At 41.4% G+C, this 24,156-nt stretch overlaps 1 protein-coding gene across 2 annotated transcripts in view; it reads right to left on the reverse strand.

Annotated features, from left to right (window-relative positions):
• Positions 1 to 24,156, reverse strand: part of LOC113026517 (PDZ domain-containing RING finger protein 4) — a 114,892-nt gene that overhangs the window by 12,006 nt on the left and 78,730 nt on the right. For both annotated transcript variants that reach the window (XM_026175392.1, XM_026175393.1), the window contains 2 exons: positions 4,103 to 4,356; positions 1,847 to 1,949 (listed from right to left, as the gene is read on the reverse strand). In XM_026175392.1, the coding sequence (XP_026031177.1) occupies positions 1,847 to 1,949; positions 4,103 to 4,356 (357 nt within the window). The remainder of the gene's footprint in view (positions 1 to 1,846; positions 1,950 to 4,102; positions 4,357 to 24,156) is intronic.

A 24,156-nucleotide genomic window follows, 5' to 3' on the forward strand; every position in this document is an offset into this window, starting at 1 on the left:
GTTATTTTGTGAGGTCAGAGAATTCAGCACTTGTGTTTTTATAACTTAACATGAACCATATAATGGAAGGTTTCCTGTGTCCTGTCCATATGTCCCCAGACCTGGATTAAATTACTGATCTGCTCTCTTGCTTTGTTAGGTACACATGCGCAACTGATTGTTAATGCCAATATCTCATTAAATCACATGGCAGCCACTCGGTGCATTTAAGCACGTAGACCTGCTGAAGTTCAAATAGAGCATCAGAGTGTGGAAGAAAGGTGATTTAAGTGACTTTGAATGTGGAATGGTTGTTGGTGCCTGATAGACTGGTTTGAGTATTTCAGAAACTGATAATTGAAAAATGTTGCCTGGGCTGACGAGTTTCAATTTCTGCTGCAAAATTTGGATGATGAGCTCAGAACTGTGTGTAAACAACACGAGAGCATGGATCCATCCTCCGGAGATGCTGGTGTTGGTGCATTGGTATCAGGATATTTTCTTGGCACACATTTGGCCTCTTAGTAGCAGTTGAGCATCATGCAAACACCTCAGCTTACCTGAGTATAATTGCTCACCATGTTTATCACTTTATGACTGTGTAACCGTCTTCTGATGGCTGCTTCTAGCAGGATAACACACCATGTCACAAAGCTCAAATAACCTCAATCTGGTTTCTTGAACATGACACCAAGTTCATCGTACTCAAATGCAATTATCCAACAGAACACCTGGTAAAATATTATTAGCACTGTGGATGTGTCACTGTGTGATTTTATCGTGTCAATATGGACCAAAGTCTCTGAGGAGTGTTTTCAGCACCATAATAAATTTGCACCAGACAGAATTAAGGCTGTTCTGAAACTAAAGAGAGTCCAACCTGGTACCAGCACGGTGTCCCTTACAAAGTGGGTAAACTATCAGTCGACATACAGTAAGTGGAACAACATCAGGGTAGTATAAAACCCTGCAAGCATTTAAAAAAAGAAAAAAAGAAAGTGGAAAGGCTGCAAAGCACACAGAGTATAATAGGATTTGCTAATAGCAATGAGGCGTAAAAAGATGCTTTAATACATTATATTTGTTCCGATTTGACACTCAAGCCTCTGCGATTCAAATGGGTGCACAAATCTCTTTAGGATGTGAAGAAACAGCTCAACCTCAGTGGGTGAAAACATTCAGAACAAATTCAATGAAACAAATAGGAGGAGGGAGGGGTGAGCAATCATCATACATCAGACCAGAGGAGCCCTCGCTGACTTTGTGCTCACACCTCAATGACTCGGAAATAAAGAATATTGGACCAAAGCGGTTAACAGACACAGTCTGTTTATCACTTCCTGTCCCTGAATCAGTGATTCTCTAATGTGCTAGAGATCATTAGCCTCCAAAGCATCACCTATCCTACTGTTTCCCTTACTTACACTTTGGGAAAGACGCATAAGCAAAGATTTTTTTTTCCTTGCTAGCAGCTGCCACACACACCTCACTTTAATTGAGTTTGATCATACTCAGTCAAACAGCTCCCTCGGTTTCTCTTCCGGACACATGAAAACAACTTACAAATCTCAAGCAAGAACGGGTGCACTTGGAAGTTTTCTACTTTATCTTGTCGCCTTTTGAGGGCAAAAGCTTTGGTCATTTTCAACAGAAGCGAGGACTGTGATGCGACTGATTATCTCGCACTACAGTGCCCCTGGGATTTGTCCTTAATAGATGAGCACAGGAGAAATGTGTTTGCAGGAATGTAGATGTACACTTCACACCTGTGCAGGGATCCTACTCGCATGCATACACTTTTGATAATAATCCCTTATAGCTAATATTGACCATTCCAGTTGCCACCGATATCAAGTATCAATCTTACCTCATACTCAAACTCCTCTGTCCTGTCTCCATCAGCGGGTACAGGGGAGAGGTAGTCAGTCCCTTCGTAGTAATCCTGGTCCATTGTATGAAGGGAATGACAGCTGTCAAAAGGGATGGACAGGGAGCCAGGGAAACAGAAAGAGGTGGAGATTTTGGTGTAAGCAAGATGCTTTTCCTCAGTTTGACAGTGACAGGACTTAGTTGCTTTTGTCTTAGCTGAAATCTGAAGAAGAAAGGATTTGTCAAGAGCTTTCATTGGTGCTGGAGTGTTAATAACAGCATATCCACATACTGTAATTTGCTTCCTGCTCTTGACAGACAAAACCCCCCACACTGTAAAGTGTAATTCTATTATGCCTCCCTCAGTCACAGAACAAAACAGCATTGTGAGGGCCTAACGCGATGAGCAAGCTTTGGTGCCGCACAGGATAATCACGGTGGACAAAAACCTCAAAAAGACACTCTGTCGAACACGTTGAGTGATGTTTCCAGGGGCTGTCTGACTCCCAGATTACCCAGGACTGTAAAACTGTCTCAAAACAACCTTCCAGTGATAAAAAAAAACAAAAAAAAAACAGACTGGTAAATGTCAGAATGCTTGATGGCTCAATATTATTCATGTAGCAACATTTGGCAGTGGGAGCAAAGAACACAATTACAAATTTACAATCTAGCCCCAAATATAAGATGCCAAAACCTTTGTTATAGCTATAAAACCTGCCGTATATTGGATTGTGCACCTGATCTCAGATGAAGAGAAGAAAATGTGAGTTTTATGGGTCACATTGATTACATTCAGACTTGGCCTGGGGCTGTGAGGATCGGGCATACATTCCTTTGTGTTGCCTAGCTTTTTTTAGTAGCCCATTTGCTTTAATCACCTTGTAAACCTTCCATGAGGCAAAATAATACCCCAAGCAGCTCCAATTAAGGCCAGAAGTTCCCGTGAGGATTTCTATGGTGACACTGAGTATATATAGATATATATATCGTGCATGCAAGATACTTACCCAGACAGTTTTTTTTAAATAACATCTCCAATATTGACACACAGTTGCTTTAACTGACTGAATACTTACGCAAGCTTCCAATGACAAGAAATATACAACTCAAAATGTGTAGTGTTTTTGGAATTAATCATCTACTGTACCAAACAATGGGGCAGTCTTAATTTCTCGGCTCTGTGCAATAAAGCTGCAGTGTTGCTCTTGCTCATTCCCTCGAGGTGAAACCTAGATATTCTTTTATGCTAAACTTTTCTTGTGCACACTTTACTTCTCCTCTGAGATAAACACAACACATAAACTAAAATGCCAAAAGATGAAATAAGGAGCCATGTTTCCTTTGTTGTTTTCCAGCAAAACCTCTTGTTGATGCTTCAAACTCTGGAGATCTTTTAATGGATTGCTCTCACAAACAATAAAAAAAGGGGAAAAAAACCCCAACTTGGCTTTGAAGTGATGTACAACCCAGCAAACGCTTGAGCTGTTGAGATACGATCAGTCTCACATCCACAAATTATACATAGTTACATTAGTTATATTTTCTCTAAATATAGAGAAATTTAACTCAGAACATATTTAGTCTGTCTACTGAAAAAATAATCTCTGTTGACTTATTATTGCAGTTTTTCACCTGCCACCCAGCTACAACTATCCCCCTTGTAAATTTTTAAGTACACTGGTAGTTCAGATCCTCAAAGTCTAGAGGACGTTGTATCTATAACAACATTTATTTGTGGTCTTGGACTTTATCTGCCTAGTGATACATGTAGCACGCTTGGCTAATCAGAACCACTTGAAACTGTCCATAATTTGTCTTTTGTTTCTTTTTTTCCCCATTTCCTCGTATTTGTGAAGCAGGAAATGAATGGTTCTAGGACGCCCATTCAAACAAATCTCTATTTGTCAGAATAAACTGCGCGTCTGGTTAGGCAATTTATTTATAATAAACAGTCGTCCTCCAGACTTGTAATGCTAATCCTACAAACGCTGATATTTCTGCTTCATGGCTCAATGACATTGCTTATTTTCCCCCATCCTTAATTATTGTCAGCCTCAGCCAAAGTCAGACAAGGACACAACAACAAACTCTGTATCGCTATCTGCTGCAGCAAACCTAAAACTTCATAGTGGAGTAAATCTAAATAAAAAAATATATATATCAAGAAATTATATAAAATCATTTGTTGCTATGCTCATAGTCTGTGAAAGCAGGGCTCCCGATCTTTTTAAGCTTTATATTTTCTGCATACCTGTCAGAGAGCAGGAAGGGACAGACGTCAGGCACAGGAGGGGTTGAAGGCCGGAGTTTTGCCAGCGCCATGATGTGTTCAAAGGTGATGTCAGTCTGAGTGCACACATCCACCACATGGATTTCCTGAGGGGGGCCATGGGGGCGCCCGCTGGGGGTCCGCCGGATGACCTGCACCACGACGGGGTCCTTGGCAGGGCGAAAGGCTTCCACAGTCTCTTCATGGCTGGACTTGGACAACTCTTTTCCATTCACCTGAGAATAACAGTGAAAAATTGCATTCTTTTGTGCGCTTATTTTGACAACTTTTTGGCATAAAAATGTGTAAAGATACTATAAGCACAGGTATCATTTAAGTGGTTCTATAGTCCTGAATTTCGCATGTGAATACTGAGACTAAAAACCTGGGAAAAGTGACATAAGCTCAAAGCCTGCTGCATGCTCTACTCTAAGCAGTGCCCTTCACCTGCACCAACGGAGTACTGTTTAGCAGTAAAAATGCACCACATGTTAAAAAAACCCTCAATCTTAATGCATTCTTCTAAACTTCTCTACCCAGTGTACTGACTCATTAAAGGTGGAGACGATGTCTTCTCAATATATGATCAAAAAGGCATCTTAATGAATATAACAGTGGAGAGCATGCACACAATCAGTGTGATGCAACATAATTAGGCTGTTAGATCAAAACCCAAACGGCCTCTGTCCACTCATTCCATCTTCAACCTCATCTCCCGAAAAAGAACTGGATTTTCTGGCAGACTGAAAACCATTTGCACTACAGCTGGAACGTATAAAGAAAATCATTGCTTCATTTAGCACCAGTAATTTCTTTGCAGGAGAAACTCTGGCTGTGGAATACCCCAGAGAATGTGCTTTGGTATAAATGCTCAAGCCAGAGATTATAATTTAGATAACGGCAGAAAAGTAAGAGGGAAAATAAGGTAGACGCAGGATAATTACAGTTACTGTTGCATTTAAATGTGGCTTTGGAAGGGAGTATTTTGCTCACACTGCAAACTTAAATTAGTTAAAATGACAACTATGAAGTAAAAGAAGGCATTTATATTCACAAGCGTCAGCTGTGGAAAGATACAGCGAGCCTGGGAAACTCAAAAGCGGCAGTGTTTCTGGGCCTGAATTACAAACTCTTTAAAATACAAAGTCGTGGCAGAAATAAACACACACACACACACACACACACACACACACACACACACTTCTGACTGTAACAAAATGACCTAAATTCATAAGCAGCTGGTAGTTTTACAGCAACTGACTGTGTGCATGTACTGCCTCTAAACGAACATTAGAGACAAAGAACGCACCTGGGAAGTCCGACAGAGGAGGTTTATATTTATAAACCCAAAAATCCCACCACCAATTCTTTACTCCTGCGTTTGAATGAAATGACTCAATGTGCTTTTGTACTGACAGGACCACACAGCATTAACCGTGTGTAAAGCATGGATGTTTCCAAGTCCTCATAAATCCCATTTGAGCTATACGCAACTAGTTGGATTGGATTATAGAGGCAAGCAAATATTTGTCTTTTATTTTATTGTTATCATCACTTATTTGTAATTGACTTATTGGCTGATAGAAAAAGCCAGAACAAAGTCCCACGACTCAAAAGTTGACTACACCAAAAAGTATTCACCTTATATCATATTTCACAAGAGTTGGAACCTGAGATTTAAAGAAAAAAAAAAAAAAAGACAGTCGAAGTGCTGCGTAATCATCTTTAAAGTTTCGAACAGCTGAAACTATCCAGATAATGAAGACATATATCTAATATCTCGAGATAGCCTAAGGAAAAATCCCTTAAGGGGACTCCACACTCAGTAACCGCTCCATTATGTGCACAAATGAGCAGAAAAGACTAAAGAAAAAAGAAGAAGAAGAAGAAAGAAATATCCCCATTTGGCAACTCCCAAATTGGGCAATTCACACATACGCACATCACCGACATCCTAGGACACCATCTGAGGAGTAGTAACACTTCTTCTCCTTCAAGGAGCACTTTTAGTAATTTGTGACTACACTACACAAGAAATGGAGAGATTTTATGAAGAAAGACCCTACAGCATCATGTGGACTTGCTTTTCTCCTGGTAGCATTAAAAGGCTACCCCACAAGTGCCACAGAAGACAAGTAAATAAATCTTTATCAGCACAGCACTGCTATAATTTCATCTGTTTGCCATCCCCATAACTAACACCATTATGTACTGGCAGTAAATATAAAAATATTTATAGGGGGATAAACAGCGTAGGACAATGAATATTATAACTGTTATGCCACAGCAGTGCTGCTCTACTGTTCTACTTAGTTCGTTCCTGGATGCGTCTGTGTTATTCCTTTTAATTCTCCACGTAAATCCCCAGAGATTGAGGGATGCCCTACAAAAAATAAACAGCTTCTTTTCTCAGCAGTAACTGTAGCCATATATAACTCTCTTAGCTCTTGTGCTCTGGTCTGCTCCCCTGCCTCCTGATGTGACCTTTGTTTGCAGCAAACTTACATTAATCACCTCAGCAGGAGATAAACTCGGTCAACAGATCTGTTGTTCAACTGTGGGCAACGTGAAGGTAGAAAAAAAGCAGTCGTGCAGCCTCTCTCATCCCGGCTTCACTCCTACCTGCAATTACAATTGAAATGCACGACCTAATGCCCTTAACTGACTCCCAAACAAAGGTTTGTATGCCAAAACACATTTTAAGGTTAAATATTTCCACCCAATGACAATAAAAGTTCCAAGGCACCCACTCTTAGGTCTTCAGGTATTCCACCCACAAAACATACCTCTTATTCACATTGAATCTAGCAAGTGCCCCCACTTAAATCTTTCTTGCTTTCATTCTTGGCCATTCAGCAGTTCTTAAGTACTGCAGCAAATACCTTACACATAAGTACTGTATTAAAGAAACATGGAGTACTGTTGTAATTAGCTTATATAGCTCGTTCTTTCCTCTTTTGCTGCATGTCTCTTGCTCTGTAGCCTAATCCTTGAACAGAGAGTCTGCTGGAAACAAAGGAGTTGGAGCAGACAAATGAGGCAGCCCATAGCGTATGACAGACCCAAAGAAAAATGATTAAATTTTCCAGCTCTCCCCCTTGTTCAGACTGTCCAGTCCAGGCTCCTCCTCCTTCTCCTCCAAGCCTCACCGTTTAACGAGTCATACTCACAGCCAAACAGAAACAAGAAATCTATCAGGGGAAAAAAACGGGAGGGAAGGTTGTGTTGTTTTTCTATTTTGTTCACTGGTTTTTATGTGAGACAGATGGAACAATTAATCCCCAATAAACACAAGAATATTAAGTAGCTTTAACTCCATGAAGGACGCTGCCATCCTTCTTGTGTCCCCTTGACTGATGTCTATCCAGCTAGACACACTGCCTATGTTATTTGTGTGGATCTGTAGTCCTATCTGACAGATGGGAAGGGGTTTTATAAGTCTGGCTGCGGCTCCCTCGATATTCTCAGATATTCTTACACTGAATATCTGCCTTCAGCACACTTTTGCTTTATTATCCACAAAGTACACCATCAATCTGCATGCTTAACGATGCTTAAGGTGAGTTCCTACACTAAAACTGGAATTGGCTAAATTCCACAAACACTGTTTATTCACAAATTAACAGCCCGAACAAGCTGTAGCCTCTTAAAGTTTCATCACACATTCAAATGTAGTTATGCAGGAATCAGCTATCCTCCTCAAGTGTGCATGCAAAGCACGCAAATACATATTCATTCATAAACACGTGCTGGTAAACAAGATCTGTTTGCAACAAATTATTTAGCAGCTGTAGTGTTTATCAAGTCCAAAGCAGCTCTGCAAGTGCTTCATGGCCAAAAGTGTTCCATATGCACTGAGTCAACATGAATTATCTTATTGGTCTGGAACAAAACAATGGTGATTGCTCAGGAGAGATCATTTGCTCTACAACCGGGACAGGAGATGATCAGGTAAATGTGAAGTTGGAAGGAAACTGGTGCTGGGATGGAGGAGCTGGATCAAGACACATCTGCTGGCTGTTTGCACATGGATATGCAGCAGCTGTAGCCAGAGGAGAAATGTGTTTTCATTCAAAGCCCCAGAGACGACCACCAGCCTTCCAACAACAAATGCAGTAAACCAGCTTAGTGGAGTGTAACAAAGGGATGCAACCACTTTTTTCCCCTCCTTTCTTTCATTTCCTTTGTAGCAGAGTCCCGTATTGACAAAGACATTCAAAAAACTGTATGTGTTACGCGGCTGAGTGCATTAAATCTCCTCTTCAGCAAACATCTGATGTCACTTTAAGCCGCCCTGAGCCGTTACCGACAAACAAACAGACTTACTTGAAAACTTTAACAGTCACTGTGTATATAACTACGAGCTTGTAGACGCCTACAGCAAAGCGCAATCCTGAAGGCGCTTTCATCTGTGACCCATCTTATCATTTATCCTCCAGGTAAGAGGACAAGCCAGGAAGAACAAACACGCAGCAGCTTAGCTCGACCCCTCGAGCGCCTCCTCTGTCACTGCTTTTGTCTCATCGACTGCTCCCTCCCATCAATATCTCCGAAGACCGAGGGCAGAATGTAGTGATAGTGGTAGGAGAGTGGGGCAGTTTATCTGTTAATGTGTCAACTTCAGCCACATCTGATGCCGCTTCTACGGAAGAGACAGCTTCTCTAGCGGGAAGCACAGACAGCGCTGGCAGCTTGCAGGGGATTACTGATAGAAGTGATTGATGTACTTCTTCTGCGAGGAGAAAAGACAGCCTCAGGCAGTAGACTATAATAGTCCATTAGCTTTTTTATGCCTTTGAATTAACTGCACACATTGCTTTATAGCGTGCATGTAGCACTTTGAATCTTAATGAAATGTTTTTGTTTTCAATTTTCAAAAGATTACGGTGCGACTAAGGGGACAGCGTTTGCCTTCGTAGGTATCCTGGCTGATGTAGAAGAGCACAGAAATGAATGAACCAAGGTCATTTATTCCACTTCAGCTACAGCGACATGGAAACACGGCTTTCGACAGAGCCCGGTATTAACTGTGTAACCTTGTCTGTTGATCTTAACATCTGTACATGCAATAAGCCTCAGTTACGCGCGGTCTGCAGCTCATGTGCTCGGTCACCTGCTGGTCTGAGTGGCAGCGTGTGGGGTGCTAAGTATATGCAGGCAGATGGAGGAAGTGTAACATGTAGGTCATCCAGGCCCACGAGTGTGGGGCTTACATCCATCGATTACACGCCTGTTCATCTCCTCATCTTCTGGGAAAAGGCAACATGACCCACTCATTGTTGGGCTCCAGTCACCTGTGCAGAGCCCTCAGATAAAAGAGTCAAAGAAGACTGTGGGTATGACAGTTAGGGATGGGTTCAGTTTGTCAGCTTTAATTTAGATCATGTTCCCACTTGAGTTGAATTCATCCGGTTGTAGTTCTCTCTCTCTCTGACAGTAAGGACACCGCCAAAGTGTGGTGCATCAATACGAGTTAATGATTAATGTCTTTTTTAGTGCATTGTTAGCTTCAGAATACATATTTATATATTTTTTCTTGCACAGCTTAGTTAACATCTGTTTTGTTTCAACGCTTAGACAAATGAAAATACTTTTTAAGTTTGAACTAAACCTCACCACAGTGTTTGTCTTAATTTACTCATCTGCAAAGTAAAAACACAGAAGTCTTTTGGATGGTGTTTACTCATTTTTACACAAAAAAAGAGACAAAAATAAGCATTTCCACTCAATCGTGGTGGTGATTTACGGAAACACAAGCCTCAGTGATGCTCCAACTTTTTTAGCTTTATTTGACAGAAAGTGAAGAAATGACAGGAAAGCGGGGGTAGAGAGAGAGCGGGGAAGACATGCAGCAAAGGGCCGTGGGTTGGTCGACCGCTCTCAGCCGTATGGCATGTGGTCGTCTGCCCGACGCCCAGTGATGCTGCAAATTTTAATAATGTTAACACTGTCAATCCATTGAAATTCTGTCAAAAATAATTACTACAACTAAACTGAACTAAAAACACAACTACTGTACTGTTAGTTGATTTTTTTTCCCCCAGCTGTGTCTATGCAGCCATATGGCACACGACGCGCTGCCAACGGAGTCTGCTCTACGACACACGAACAGAAGCCCCCGCACCGCAGCTCCAACAACATCGGCATGTTGGAATTTTGTCCTTCGACACGCCAGGCGGAATTTGCATTTTCATTAAAAAAAAAAAAAAAAAAACTGCCTGCGAGTGGGACATTCAGTAGAGAAGTGGAATTAAATACTCCTTGAGGACTTTCCAAATGCTACAAGACCGAGATTTGATGCGAACATGACTGCTAGCTCATCCTTCTCGGCGAGAAAGCGGACTGGGTTCCTCCTTACACCCAAATGTCTCATTTCAATAATAAGTGTCAGAATAAAATACGGGCCAAGGTCTGCTACAGTGCAGCTCTTATGACTGTATAAATCACAGTCAGCGCTACTGTCTCAGCAACTCAAGCAACGCTCCAACGACATGAAACCGAAAGAAAAAGAGAGAGAGTAAGGATGCCACTGGGGAAATTTGACAATCCCCTCAACATCTCTACATGAGCCAGTGTACATGCCTCCTTTAACCCCTCCAACCACATAAAACACACCACACAAGGCCCCTGGGCTATTTTTCACATTAAAGGCCCTTTGCGCTGCTGCTGAGGTTTTATGCCCGCAGAACATTTGATGAATTCTGCCAATTTTCTTCTCTGAGCACCAATCTTCTGTGGAGCACTCCCTTTATTGCGCAACTCGTTCAAGGTGTATCACCTCTTTCAATCTGCTCTAAAATTTACTGTGTGGTTTTTACATATGTTTATTATCCAATCTCTTTCCGTAATAACTCAGCGCAAGGACAACTTTTTTAAAAGGACAAAGGGAGAAGGGCAACGACACTCAATGTCAAACGTGCTGAGCAGCATAGCGGGTAAAGAGAGCAACAGTTCACAAATGTTCTGGGTTACTTTCTAGCTTTTGGTAGCACGTAGTGAGCAACAGATCACTGATTTCAGCAATAAACACCAGGGCCAAAGCACCAACACAAACTTGGTCCAATAATATCCATGGCACCCTCCTGTTTTCTTTACTTTCCCACAAAATAGGTCACTCTTTTTTTTTTTCAACATTAAAAGATTAGGGCTACATGCGAGATAATGATACTATCCTACTTCGGTTTCACTCTGAAACTCTGCTGCAAATTTTAAATACGATTTGTTCCCGGTGAGGGAAACACCACTGCTAAGTTAATCAGCTAGTTCAAGGTTAATGGCACATGCGGGGTACACGGAGATTTAGAGATGCGGTTAATCTCTGTGCTTAACTTTTAACATCTTGCCATCTTGGAGTGGTTTTTAATGTAAAACGGAGGGAGAAAATCGAATTAGAGTAAAAGCTGCACTTGGGTGGATGAATAACTAATGGATGAACAGCCTTCTCCTTGGTGATAACTGATAATTGGTTTGGGGGGTGGGGATGATGAGGGGTAGCTGGATGATGCTATGTGCTGTGCAGATCAGCAAAATGGCCTGGCGTGAAAAGATGTCATAAGGAGTAATGGTGCCACCCATATGCTGACTGAAGAAAATCAAGTGGGTACTGTCATGGAACGCCTCTTTATGTGAAGAGAATGAGGTGGAGGGGGGGTGCAACAAACAGAGGTGAATCGTGGTGTTTTTAACACACACACACACACACACACGCACACACACAGGGACAAACCGAAACCACTAAGGTTTGACAAATACATCTCCTCCTCCTCTTCCATTTCTCTTGTACGTCTTCAGTTTATTCTGTGCAGTAGGCACATGCATTTAAAGAAAGAAATGCAATGTAAATGTTAGACAACAACAGTCATTTTACACATTAATTATTGTGCAAATATAGAAGAACCGGGAGGTAAATATCACGACCTTTGGAAAGAGCCAGACTTTCCATATTCCATCTTAAGTCTTAATGTGAAGTATCTGGGGCAGCTATTGCTCAAGGAGGTCCTAAATTGCTGCCTTTCCTTTCAGTAAGTTTTCTACCCATTAATGGCAAAATATTAAACAAGCAAGTCCAAAAAGTGACTCACTCAGCTGCTGCACCTCTTTTCTGAATACCCAGTGCAACGACGCTATCATGGGATTTATGACGAGACCAGGTTTGTCCCTGTTCAAAAATAACTTCCAGGAGATTCGCAGTAGAAAATATTTATGCAATATTTTGTGGAACACATCTTGCAATCGAGGAGAAAGGTTGAACACACTTCACAGCAGTCATCCTCTTAATTCTGAATCTAATGCAGAGTTACAGATAGGGAAAACAGTATGTGTATGTAGTATCTGCAAGCAGCTGTGCTGTCCTTGTGACTCATCACACAGTCAAAACACAGTAGATGTTTACAATGGACATGGTTTGGGTAGTATTTTTAACATTTTCTCCGATTTGCTGACTTTTCAGCTGACACTGAGAGTTTAGTAATTAAGTTTTTCATCTGTGTGGCAGAGCAGTGCCATCAAATGCCAGGTCGTTTTTTTTTGTTTTTTTTTTAAAAGTCATTCATTGTAGCTTTATGAGTTTTTGGAAATGGGAGTTATTTTCTTCACAAATATATGTGGTCATCCAAGCAGTTAAAGCAATTAACACTGGATAAAAAGTATTTATATAATGCCAGACAGACTTGTTTTTTTTCACATCACAGACATTTTGGTGTCCCTCTTTTTCCCTGAAGCTGCCACTGTGAAGGTTACTGGTTTGGGAAAGAGAGCGAAGTTCAGACAGCTTTAATTGTGGAAATGATATACTGAGAGACTTTGATGGCTGATCACTAACTCATCTATTAGTCATTAACTAAGAGCAAATTGAAGTGGGTTGTCAAGCAAGGAAGGGAAGAAAGTAAATAAGGAGGAAAGAAGCCGAGTATGAAAGAAGCTGTCAAAACCTTTACAATACGAGTCCAAATGCTAAAGTAAAAAAACTATGCACAAAACAATTTATTTTGTGCATGATGTGTGAGATTGCTGCGTCTTTTACCTCAGGCTGCTTTTCTTCTTCTTCTTCAAAATCAAGACAGCTTCAAGGATCGACACTGAGCAGGTCTGGTCAATTCAGCTAACGTCAAAGAGAGTAAAACGAGTGGATTACTGATGATAGCTCGAGGCTGCGAGGTCTCAGCTCTCATTTGAGCCTTTATCTCGCAAAACTCGCCGTCAAATCTTAATTCAAACACTGAGAATGTTTCAGAGAAAGCAAAGCTAGGGGGTGTCTTGCAGGTAAATGGCTGGTGATTTGATGAAATGTCAGGTAGTTTAAGGAGTCATAGGATTATAAGGTCTCAATGGTACGCCATGTGTAAGTACGAAGCTATTGACTTCAGAGCACTCAGCAAAGCTCAACACCGCAGGGATCGAACCAACATATAGTGCAAGCACCGCTAAGCCTTTGATTTTACAAAAAGCTGTTGTAGAAGTCCTACGGAGTCTTGTAGAGTAATTAGCTTCACCTGGCAACTGACAATCACACTCAAGCACTAAAAACCCCTAAATGCAGCAAGCGAAGACAACACACTGACGTCTCTTTGTGAAGGAAAGCAGCACATTAAACAGCAGACACACAGAAAAAAAGCAGATGGCAAAGGAATGCAATCCAAAAATGATTCCTCTTCAGCTGAAGGACACACAGCAGTAAATAAGATCAAAACTTCCAAGGAAGAGCGGAGCCGTCCAATTAGGACGGCATTTACAATGAGACAGTGATGAAGTTGCTGATGATAATCTTATCCTTGTAAAGAGCGGCGGCACAATTCATGATTAAAAGGAAGGACATTATCTTAGAAGAGTGATCACAAGTGTAATCAATCTACTTCACGGCTCCCCACTGCGTTGTTCATGGCACAGCAAGTGCTAGCAAGAGGTTAGGAGTGTTAGTGTCTGTGGTTTTCGCTCAACCCACTCAAGTCTCACTCTTTGTCAGGTCCCCGAGTCAATAAACAAAGGGAAGCGAGAGGAAATTGGATGCAATTCAAGTGTTTCCCACTGTGTCCTGATTACACAGTTTGAACAGGAGGAGACAGAAATGATGCTCAAAAGAGCTACTGTATAGAAAAAGTACTTCTGTGCATATCAGACTGGAGTTAAAGGACATGGACATGAAACCCTGAGAGCTCAGAGTAAAGTGAGGAAATACCACAACTCTGCAGCCATTCTTTTCAAGCTTTGACTGAACACTTGTTAAAAAAAAAAAAAAAAAAAAAAAAGGCAACCATAGCACCAACTATTTCAGCGTTTTCAAGTTGAACAGGTCATGAGTTCAATTCACTGCCTATCAGGCAGAAGACTTGGCAGTCGCCGGTGTGCCATGTTCTCAAAAGTTTGCTGAATTTACTCCTTTGCCATTTGGTGAAGAGGGAACATTTGCTGTGGGTCACTGCGCTAATGACATGAAACAGAACGGCAGTAGTGTTTTATTCTGCTATCCATTTCTTTGTTGGTTTATTGCGTTAGCTGCAAATGCTCAGATATATGCGAATGAACATTTCTGGTTGTCAGAGTGCCATGTGCTTTTGAGTGTGTGCTGCAAGTCCTAAGTTCTCTGGCCTGTTTTTTGATGATGATTTGTCCTTTGTTTCTCTGCCTTCTGTTACAGTTTCATTTGATATTCACCTGTTTTTTCGTTGGTTAACATGGAGCTGGGGTGTAGGCTTGTAATCCTTCTGTTGACTTTTATTTTAAGTTTTAAGATTTCAATTTCAGGGTTTAAGGTTTTCTCGTTTGTTGTGTTGGCCTTGGCTCTCCTCCCAAATTAACTTCTATTTCTTTCTGTTAACATTTTAGCAACTCAACCCAAATAGCCTTCTCATGTCCTCCATTTAGTGTTATGTTACTCCCCTCACACCCTAGACCTTTTTGGGTATGTAACAATCAGTTAAACAGTGCTGAAGAGCAGGATATGACACTGAAAGCATCATATGAACTCAATAACCAACCTACACTGTAACAGCAGGGATTATTAAGTAACCTCTAATAGAAAATAGAAACACCGTCAGCCAGCCTATTCTGAATGTAATGAAACAGCTGTCAAAACATGTTTATATGACCTGAAGCTCTGCACAGTAAATGAGCTGTAACATTACCTTGCTCTTGATAGAGAATATATTAATGAAAAAAGAAAACAGTCCACCTGGCATTTTTAATATATGCACGCACACAAAAAAGCAAACAAACCAAATTTTGATTAAGAACACCTGGCACTGTTGTTTGAAGAGTGCATCCGGGGATGAGTGGTATGATTTACAGCTAATTCACAGCAAAGTTCCTGATTAATGATTCTGCCATATCTTGAAGTTTCTCCAAAAGAGAGAGGGGGAGAGAGAGAGGGAAGAAAAGTGTTAACAAACATATTGAGCTCATGGAGGCACTCCAGAGATGCACTTATTAGCTGGCGCTTCAGAAATGTTTTGACGTTACAAAGAGTAAGCAGAAAACTGTACTGAATCCACTGATTGTGTGAACAGAGGGTGGAATGGGCAGGGATAATGTGGTAATGGTATGCGTGTGTGGCGGTGGAGGTCTTCACACCGTAGTGGGGACTATAATCAGGCCACGTATGTGATGACTAGGCTGTGTGTTTGGCATCCCCTGTTTCACAGGGCTCCAGCTCCTCTAGCTAATGGGTGTAATAAAGGATTGTTCATGCTTCCGTCCGCTCATTTATTCTCATTCCTAGGAATGTGAGGGGACCGCTCCGGCAATCAGCCTCCACCCACTGGTTAATTCCAGTGCAGATTTATAGTCCTGCACAGACTGTATAATGGATGCCCGTGTGATTGCTCCTGCTTCAAACTCATCCTACCTGCACACAAATTCTCTGTTGTTGTACAAGGCTTTATCCTTACAACTGCAAGGGCAAGATTAAATTTTAATCAGCCGCTAAGTGCAATCACAGCCATGGTCCGGATACCAACGAGGCTACACCCAGACCCCACACCTAGAGCGAACAGGCTACAGCGGGGCTGTCATCTGTTCTGGCTCTGAGACAGGGCCAGGTCACTTGTGGCTGCAGTGGAGAGGAGACACGCTCCTGACAGACAGAAGTGACAGCTGTTCTGCTTCCCCAGCACAGTGTGTGTTGTATGAGAAGTAATGAAGCCAGGTGAAGGATGAGAACAGTGGGGGATGAAGAAGAGACAGAATTAGGGCCATAGTTTACTTTATTTCTTTACTTAAAATGTATCTCCCGTTTGGATGAAATCGTATCACCAACAAGTCTGAGGAGCAGTTTGTGATTCAGCCATGACGAAGAGAAAGCCAATCTCTCCTTCAACCAATTATTTACTCACTCACTCAGTCACTTCTTCATCTCTGGCAGATATAAGCATTCAGTCCCACTTAGTTTTCAATCATACCTAAAGCGTGTGATTTCATGCCTCCCTTACACAATCCTTATAGAAGCAACATTCTGACAAGTGAACGAATAAAAAGGGAGGGAAAGCTATATTTCCCAGGAGTGTGTTTGGGAAAGTCAGACTACTTCGTGTTTGTATTCTCATTATTCTTCCTTATGTTTGGGAAGAGGTTCCTGGGACTAACACACGTTAAAGTTACAGATGGGGGCATGTGATCCTATATGATCGCATATGCAAATGCCCTTTATCCTCATAAGGCACAAGGCGTTCTATTATTCCATTAGTATTCTTGTATTCAGGTCATAGATTTCTACAGTTACACATGAAAGTTTGATTTTTTTTCTGCTTCTTTCTTCAGAAGTGCTCTAATGTGTGCTCGCCTTCGTTTTGCATGCTAAATCCTTTCCCTGTCCTCTGTCGTCTCGGCTCATCAGCACCTCAGCACTGTATCGAGCAGCTCATCATTAGCTCAACATTAGCATTACCTGTCTGAGAATAATAAGGATTAATTTTGTGAACATTAACTTCACAGTCACAGCCATTCGTAAGAGATTTTCAGTCTGATTCCTTCCAGATCTTTTAAGCCCGTCTGTGTATTCTACCCGGACTTCTTGCAGAGGGAGGTCACAGTCTTGCAGAGTGAGGGGTGAGGGGGGGAGAGAGAGCACTCCAGGTGTTGCCCTGGTCAGATGTCAGGCCACCTCTGCAGCACTTGTGGCCAGTCTTTTTGCACCAGTGCAAGGGTCGGACTGATTATAAGATCACTTTAATTGCGTGCAGGAATTTCCTGCATAGTAAGTGGAAATCGACTAAATTATGCATATTCCTGGACTGCAGTTCAGGCCCTGTTATTCTATTTTTTCTGTCTTTCCACAGAAACAGCCTAATTATAGCTTTGCTCCAAATGCAAAGACACTGAAGCTGTTACTTAAAAAAGAAGTAGTGTTTGCCATTTAGAAAGCATCTCTGACACAATGACATGCATGAGTCCTTACCGCAGAAACAAACTCTGAAACTAGACACCAGAAGCCGAGTACTCAGGCACCGCAGCAGGGTATGACACCACTTTAACTAAAGTAGAAGTTCTTTTGTTCTTGTCTACCGGACAGTGTGCAGAGTTGGCGAGCGATTAGGTTCATTTATACCATGGCAGCCACTTGGCAAGGATCACCACTCCATGTGGAGCCAAAGTAACACTAGAATGAGACCAAATGGCTCTCTCAATTGGAAGGCAGAGGGTGGCAGGAGGGTAGGGGGACTGGTGGAGGGCATCTGCTCAACATTTACCTAGTGTTTTATAATTAGATGAGAGCAACTGCTTGGGAGCAACGCGTCTGTTCCACTGTGATTTTCTGATAACAATTCCAAGGCTTGGAAACAGGCGGAGGAGGGATATAGATGGAGACAATTAGTGGCGCTAATAAAATATAAACCATATTGCAAGTGAAAAGAAGCGCACCATCAAAACATGCAAACTGGTGTCAGGGTGGAAGCTGGTCATGACAAATACTAATTGGTCCCAAGAAGCAGTAGGGCAACATGTGAAAACCTGCTCACATCTGGCACTTTCAGTCTCTGTTTCACACGTTTAGGTCTCTGTCAAATACCAACACTTGGCCAAGGAGAATAACAGCTGAGTGAGTGTAGATATATAAGCCAAGTATCATACTCAGCAAAGAACCCCGCCTCTGGCATCATAAAAAACTAAAACAAAAACACAGTTGTCTCACCACATATATTTTTCTAGCAGACAGGGATGATATTAGTAAGTATTGCACTGCACTGACTTCAACACACATAATACTCGTCTCTCTAAAATATGCTCCAATAAACTGCCACCCACTAAAGACCAGCTGGTTCTCATTCTAAAATACTCATGGCATCTCGCAGATACGCATGAAGAATCCACTGGCGTTGGCACCTTGATGCAGCACGGGTTAAAGTGGGCCAGGACCATTCATAACCATGTTTCAGCACATTCAGTTATGAGTAATTTAATCTGATAGGGAGTTTAATGGAAAATACTTACCAGCTGATGCCACAGAGAAAGTAACGTCACCGCCTCCTGCACACTCTGCACACAACCTTTTTGGTTCCCCTCTCCTTCACACAGGCAGATGTCAATACATTTGCAGTGGCTGTAATTCAGCATCTAGACAGCGCTACAGATGTAAATCGTACCTAAAAGCGACATCTGCATTCAATAACATTGCAGGATGGTTTCACCGGTACAAGCTAACCTGCCAGCGGACATTTCTTTGACATAAAAAGACCTTATATATCTGAGATTCACCTAGGGCCACCCTTTGGTGTAGACTTGTCAAACAAAGACAGAGAGAAAAAAGGGAACTCCCTCAGTTGTGTGACTGCTAAATTTATTCCTGTACAAAGAACAGACTGGCTTGATAGATTTTCCCCAACAACTGGGATATTTCCAGATTCTGTGTCTCCTGAAATACAGCTATCTCCCAAGAGGAGGAAAATCTAACGGAGAACTGAAAAAAAGACACGATATGATGCTTTTGCGTGAACGCACTCACAAACACTTGCATAACAACCCCCCTCCACACACAAACACATACACACACATACCCCGAGACCAGACAAGCACACAGAAGCACCATGTCAAGCACTCTTTGTCCTTTTTTTTCATCAGCTTTCTGTCAGTTCCCTGATGAATTACAGCTCTCAGGTAGAGGAAGTAGCTCATCCTAATCCCACCTTTCCTCTCATTCTCACTCTAAACATATTCTACTATTGATTAAATCACAAACAGTCCAAAATGCACTCTATCTAAAAACAGGCATTTTGATATTGATTACCTCTGCGCTATTCCCTCAGGCTGCTTCAGTTTCAAGGCACTCCTCAGAGGAAAACTATTTTCAAATCAAATTCACTTTGTTAAGCTGCTTTTACTCTAAAATGGTGCCGAGTCTGTGGCAAAACTCGTATTTACTTCTTTGTAGATCCGCTTATGCCAGACTATCTGACATGAGCAAGCTTTGGGACCTCACTTTAATCATTTGGCACTAATCAGTCACTGTCAGGTTTTTTTTTCTCCCCGTTTTTTGAGGAAACTCTCAGCAGGTCTCTGTTTGACAGCAGTCACTCCCTCTGCAGGTTTTATAAGTGGTGGTGAGAAACTGACAAGGGCCAGTGATACACAGAGTTAGAGTGACACGTCGATGACACTAATACAGTCCCACTCTTCGCCTCTCCTCACATTATCCATTCTCTGTCTGATCTCTGTCTAGGGCACCCACAGTTCAACCCAAAGTTTCTCTGCTTTTACTTCTGAACTATAGTTTTTCCTATTTTGGAATAAGCTATCTTTATCTCAGAAATACATCTTATTGTAATTTATGTTTGTACATCCATTCATAATGCACCACTTAATTAGATCAGAGTTGTCATCCTTCCATCCATCCGGACAACTTTCTTCACAACACTGGCATAAAAGTCTTTCTGGGAGATTCTGAGGTTTTCCCAAGATGCACAGAAAGCATACCACAATCCATCCCACAGGTTTTAGGACTACACTTTGCCTCTACCTAGATGGACATGCTTGGATGTTGACCAACGTCATTCCTCATACCCAGTTTTTTCACTGTCTCAAAGGATGAGGCCATCTCATTTTGAGGACATCTTATAGTTTTGCATTTTCTAATTCGTATTTATTTTTATTTCATTTTGACTTTTTGTTTTGAATTCAGTTTAGTTTCAGTTTCTAGATTTGATAATTGTTTTAACTCAATGTAGTTTTTATTATATGAAAATGTTGAATTTTAGTTTAGAATGTAATAGTTTCAGGGTTAGTTTGAAGTCTTTTTAAATAGGCAAGATTTAGACCTTCCCCTCACCCTAACAGGTCACAGTATTTGGCTGCCCCTCCCTGCGCCTGGTTCTGCTGGAGGTTTCTAAATGGGAGTTTTTCCTTCCCGCTGTTGCCGGGTGCTTGGTTGGCGGTTTGATTGTTTTCTCTCTTATTATACGGTGTTTATCTTATAATATAAAGGACCTCAAAGGTGCTTTATATTAACTGTTTTTGTGATTTGGTGCAATGCACATAAAAGTGAATTCAAATTGAACTGAGTAATGTCTGAAATGTTTTGAATTGCATTTCCTGTAGACATGAGAGTGTCAATAGATGCATTCATCAGTGCCTTGTCGACAAGATGCAATAACATTTTTACCAAACTAACAGATAATAAAACTAAGACTAGATACCATGGATGGATAGTTAGTCTTCCAAGTTAACCTCCTATGACCTGGCGTTCAACCATGTGGACATCACATTTTGGGTTGTCTAGACCAAAATACTAAAGTTTGCCCTACAAGGGCCTGATATCCACTTACGAGGACATTATACTGCCACTGTTCTATCGAAATTTAAAATGAATGACCTCTTATGTGGATCTCATTTTTCTCAGAAACATAAATCAGGTAAAAAAAAGAAAAGAAAAAAAAAAAGTAAAATCAGGTAATTCTTTGTTTTCACATTCATCAGGTCAGCCCAAATAGCAAAGAGAAATTGAAAATGCATGTCATGAAAGAGTTCGGGTCTTAGGTTAGTTTTTCAGTTGTTGTTTTTTTTTTCTTCAAAACTCTAGTTTTTATTTTTATTTTAGATTTTTTTTCCACATCTAGTTTTAGCTTTTAAGTCCATTTTTAGTTTGCTGTAATAACCAAGATCAGAGATGCATCGATCATCGAAATGTATCAAAGTGCTCTGTCTTTTGGTTCTGCTTTTTCCTTTAAGTTTACAGTCTAGCATCACACCTGACACTACACCAACGCACCTGTTGATCTCACTTGCTAGGTGTGGAACCAAATGTGTTATAAATAATTAGCGATCACTTTGATGGAAAACTGAGCTCTTAAAAAAAAGAAGATTAAGAGATAATTACGTTTATCCAGTAGCACCAAACCAACTCCCTCTATATGCATGCACAGGTTCGGTCCAGCACAACTAAAAAGATTCACATAGGGCCTCTGCTGTGTTTTGTGGGCTAACAATATGGGGTATTATACTAACATCTGTCTATAAACTATCCAATCTCTAATAAAATTGTTTTTGTCAAGCGGTCCCTTAAGCGTTTGCCCACAGCCAGTACTATATACCGCATGTAAAAATGTGAGTTTGGATTGCACCCGTGCTTTCTAAGCCTGTGTATTTATGTGCAATACTTTCAGCCTTATTAAATCAACCTATAAATGCAGTTTTATGTTTCTCTACAAACAAGTTAATGAATAAGACAGGTGTCCCCTCCCCCTGCTTTTCCATTCTGTCAGTCTGCTCGTGTTGAGACAGTGAGGAAGTAGGACTGAGTGCGAGAGGATCTGGGTTGTGTAGGAGGTGCTGGGTTGACTGCAGTGCTGCGGGGGAGAAAACACGGTCGCCGATCCAACCTCGCAAAGATTGCATCGAGTTCCTGCTGTGAACTTCTGCTAGCTGCTGTTTCACAACAATGTCTTGCGTTGCAAAAATAGTTTGCATTCTCTCACATGCTCATATTGAAGCATAGAAAATGAACTTCGCTAAAATTTTAAGAAAGCGCCTTTCATTTTGCCTTCGACTACAACAAACACAATTCGTCATATGGAGATTACCACTTAACCAACCATCTCATCTCAGCTCTCATCCGTTTCTTGTAAATCAATTAACCTGCTAAACACGCTTACCTCAATTTCTAATGCACTTGGACTTTTAAATCGATTTTGCAATCCAATGAAATTACAGTTACACTTGGGTGTCAGCTGAAACGCGCCCTACATTGATGAGACATTGATTTCATACTAGAAAGGCTCGAGTTTTTAAAAAGCCACTGTGATGCTCTCATTGCTAATGCAGCCAATTAAAACGAGGCCTTTGTAACTGTGTCAGTGTGTCAGTGTGACAGTGGCAGCGACAATAAAATCGCTGCGTGACTCGCCACAGTGGACTCCAACTGTCACCCTATGCAGCACATCAACCCAGGACAGGCAGCAAAGGGCTCTTTGTTTGCCTGGCTAATAATACTGGATGCAAATTGCTCTTTGTGTTTTGAGTTTTCTTTGAATTTGAGCCCTCAGGAATCGCCACTAGATGCATTCACAGAGCTTCTTATCACCGTCTTCCCTGGAGCCTGCCCATGCGAGCTGTGGCGCAGGTAGGTGTGCGTGTCAGCTTTCCCATCAAATGGCTGGCAGGCCAGGCTTATCACAGGAGCTGCAGGGGGTGCCCAGTGACCTGTGGAGTGACACCCAACATGGCTGCCTCGTCTAGGGGGGGCTTTGTGTCACCCTGACACGCTTGCACACACACACCTGCCACCCCCCACCCTCCACCCATTTTCTGTACACAGACTGAAAGCCTGACCTTTGAGAACATAAGTCATTCTTCCACACAAGCGTGCATTTGCAATCATACATACCTGTCACAGACAATCCAAAGCTCTCGAGTCACAGGAGTCATGCAGAGGTTAATGTATAGAAGCAGAGGCAGTAAAAGAAAAAGAAAAAAAAAAGGCAAAGAGGGTGAAAAAAAGTTTGTCAATGAAAGCATCTCCCACAAGAACTCAAGGCTTTGTCGTTTCTTTTCATCGAATATAGATGATACAGCCGGGCATCTCAAACCTTCAGATTTTTCCAAATGTCACTGGCAATGATGAGGCTGATACTTTATTACTTTGGGGGGTGGGGGGTGTCACTATATGACACAGGCAAGAAGCAGCATGTGTGTACTGTCAGGTCCGCTTTCATTTCACCAGTGGCAAAATTGATCTTTTTCTCATAGCCACGGTGTTCACAGTCGCACTGACTACACCCACAGCAACGTAGAGTTAAATACTGTTTACACAGTTCCTACAGTTATTGTGCTTTATTTTGCATTTTGTAAAGCAAATACTGCTGTTTGATACTGCTGCACTTTTTTCCGAATTCGTCCAAATCAATTTCTTAGTTTTCAGTGTTGTTACTTATATAGCATCAAATCACACCGTCAGTCACCTCAAAGTCCTTTATATTACAAGGTAAAGACGCTACAGTAACAGAGACAATGAAATGACCAACCTATGAGCAAGCACTCGGAAAGTGGGAAGAAAAAACTTGTTTTTTAACAGGAAGAAATGACTGGCACAACCGGGCTCAGGGAAGGGCTGCCATCTCCCCCGACCAATTTGGGGTGAGGGGAGGGAGAGTACAAAAGACACAATTAATTAAAATAATAATTAAATACAAAGTGGAGTGAAAAGAGTTAAGTGAAAAAGAAACACTCAGTGGATTATGGGAATCCTCCAGCTGCCTAGGGCTCTGATCTGGTCCTGATTTGACTCTAACGATAAGCTTAATCAAAAAGGAAAAATTTAAGCCTAATCTTAAAACCGGAGAGTGTTGTAATTAAATTTGTTAATAAAGATGTAGACGTACAAACCAAACATTTTTTTCCTCCATAATACGGCAAATAAACTTCAACTCAAATTTATGAAGGTTTATCATTAATCTTTATCTAGAGTATCATCTAGAGCATGTGGGCGTGTTATGACTGGGTTTTAATGACAGCTTTTTTGTTAATTAGTTGCTGACTACAAGAGGGGGACACACTTAATTATATCCCCAATTACTCTTTTTAAATCTCCATCTGAATGTATCTGTATCCCTAATAAA

Source organism: Astatotilapia calliptera, chromosome 7 (genome assembly GCF_900246225.1).
Source record: "Astatotilapia calliptera chromosome 7, fAstCal1.2, whole genome shotgun sequence".
Classification (NCBI taxonomy): Eukaryota; Metazoa; Chordata; class Actinopteri; order Cichliformes; family Cichlidae; genus Astatotilapia; species Astatotilapia calliptera.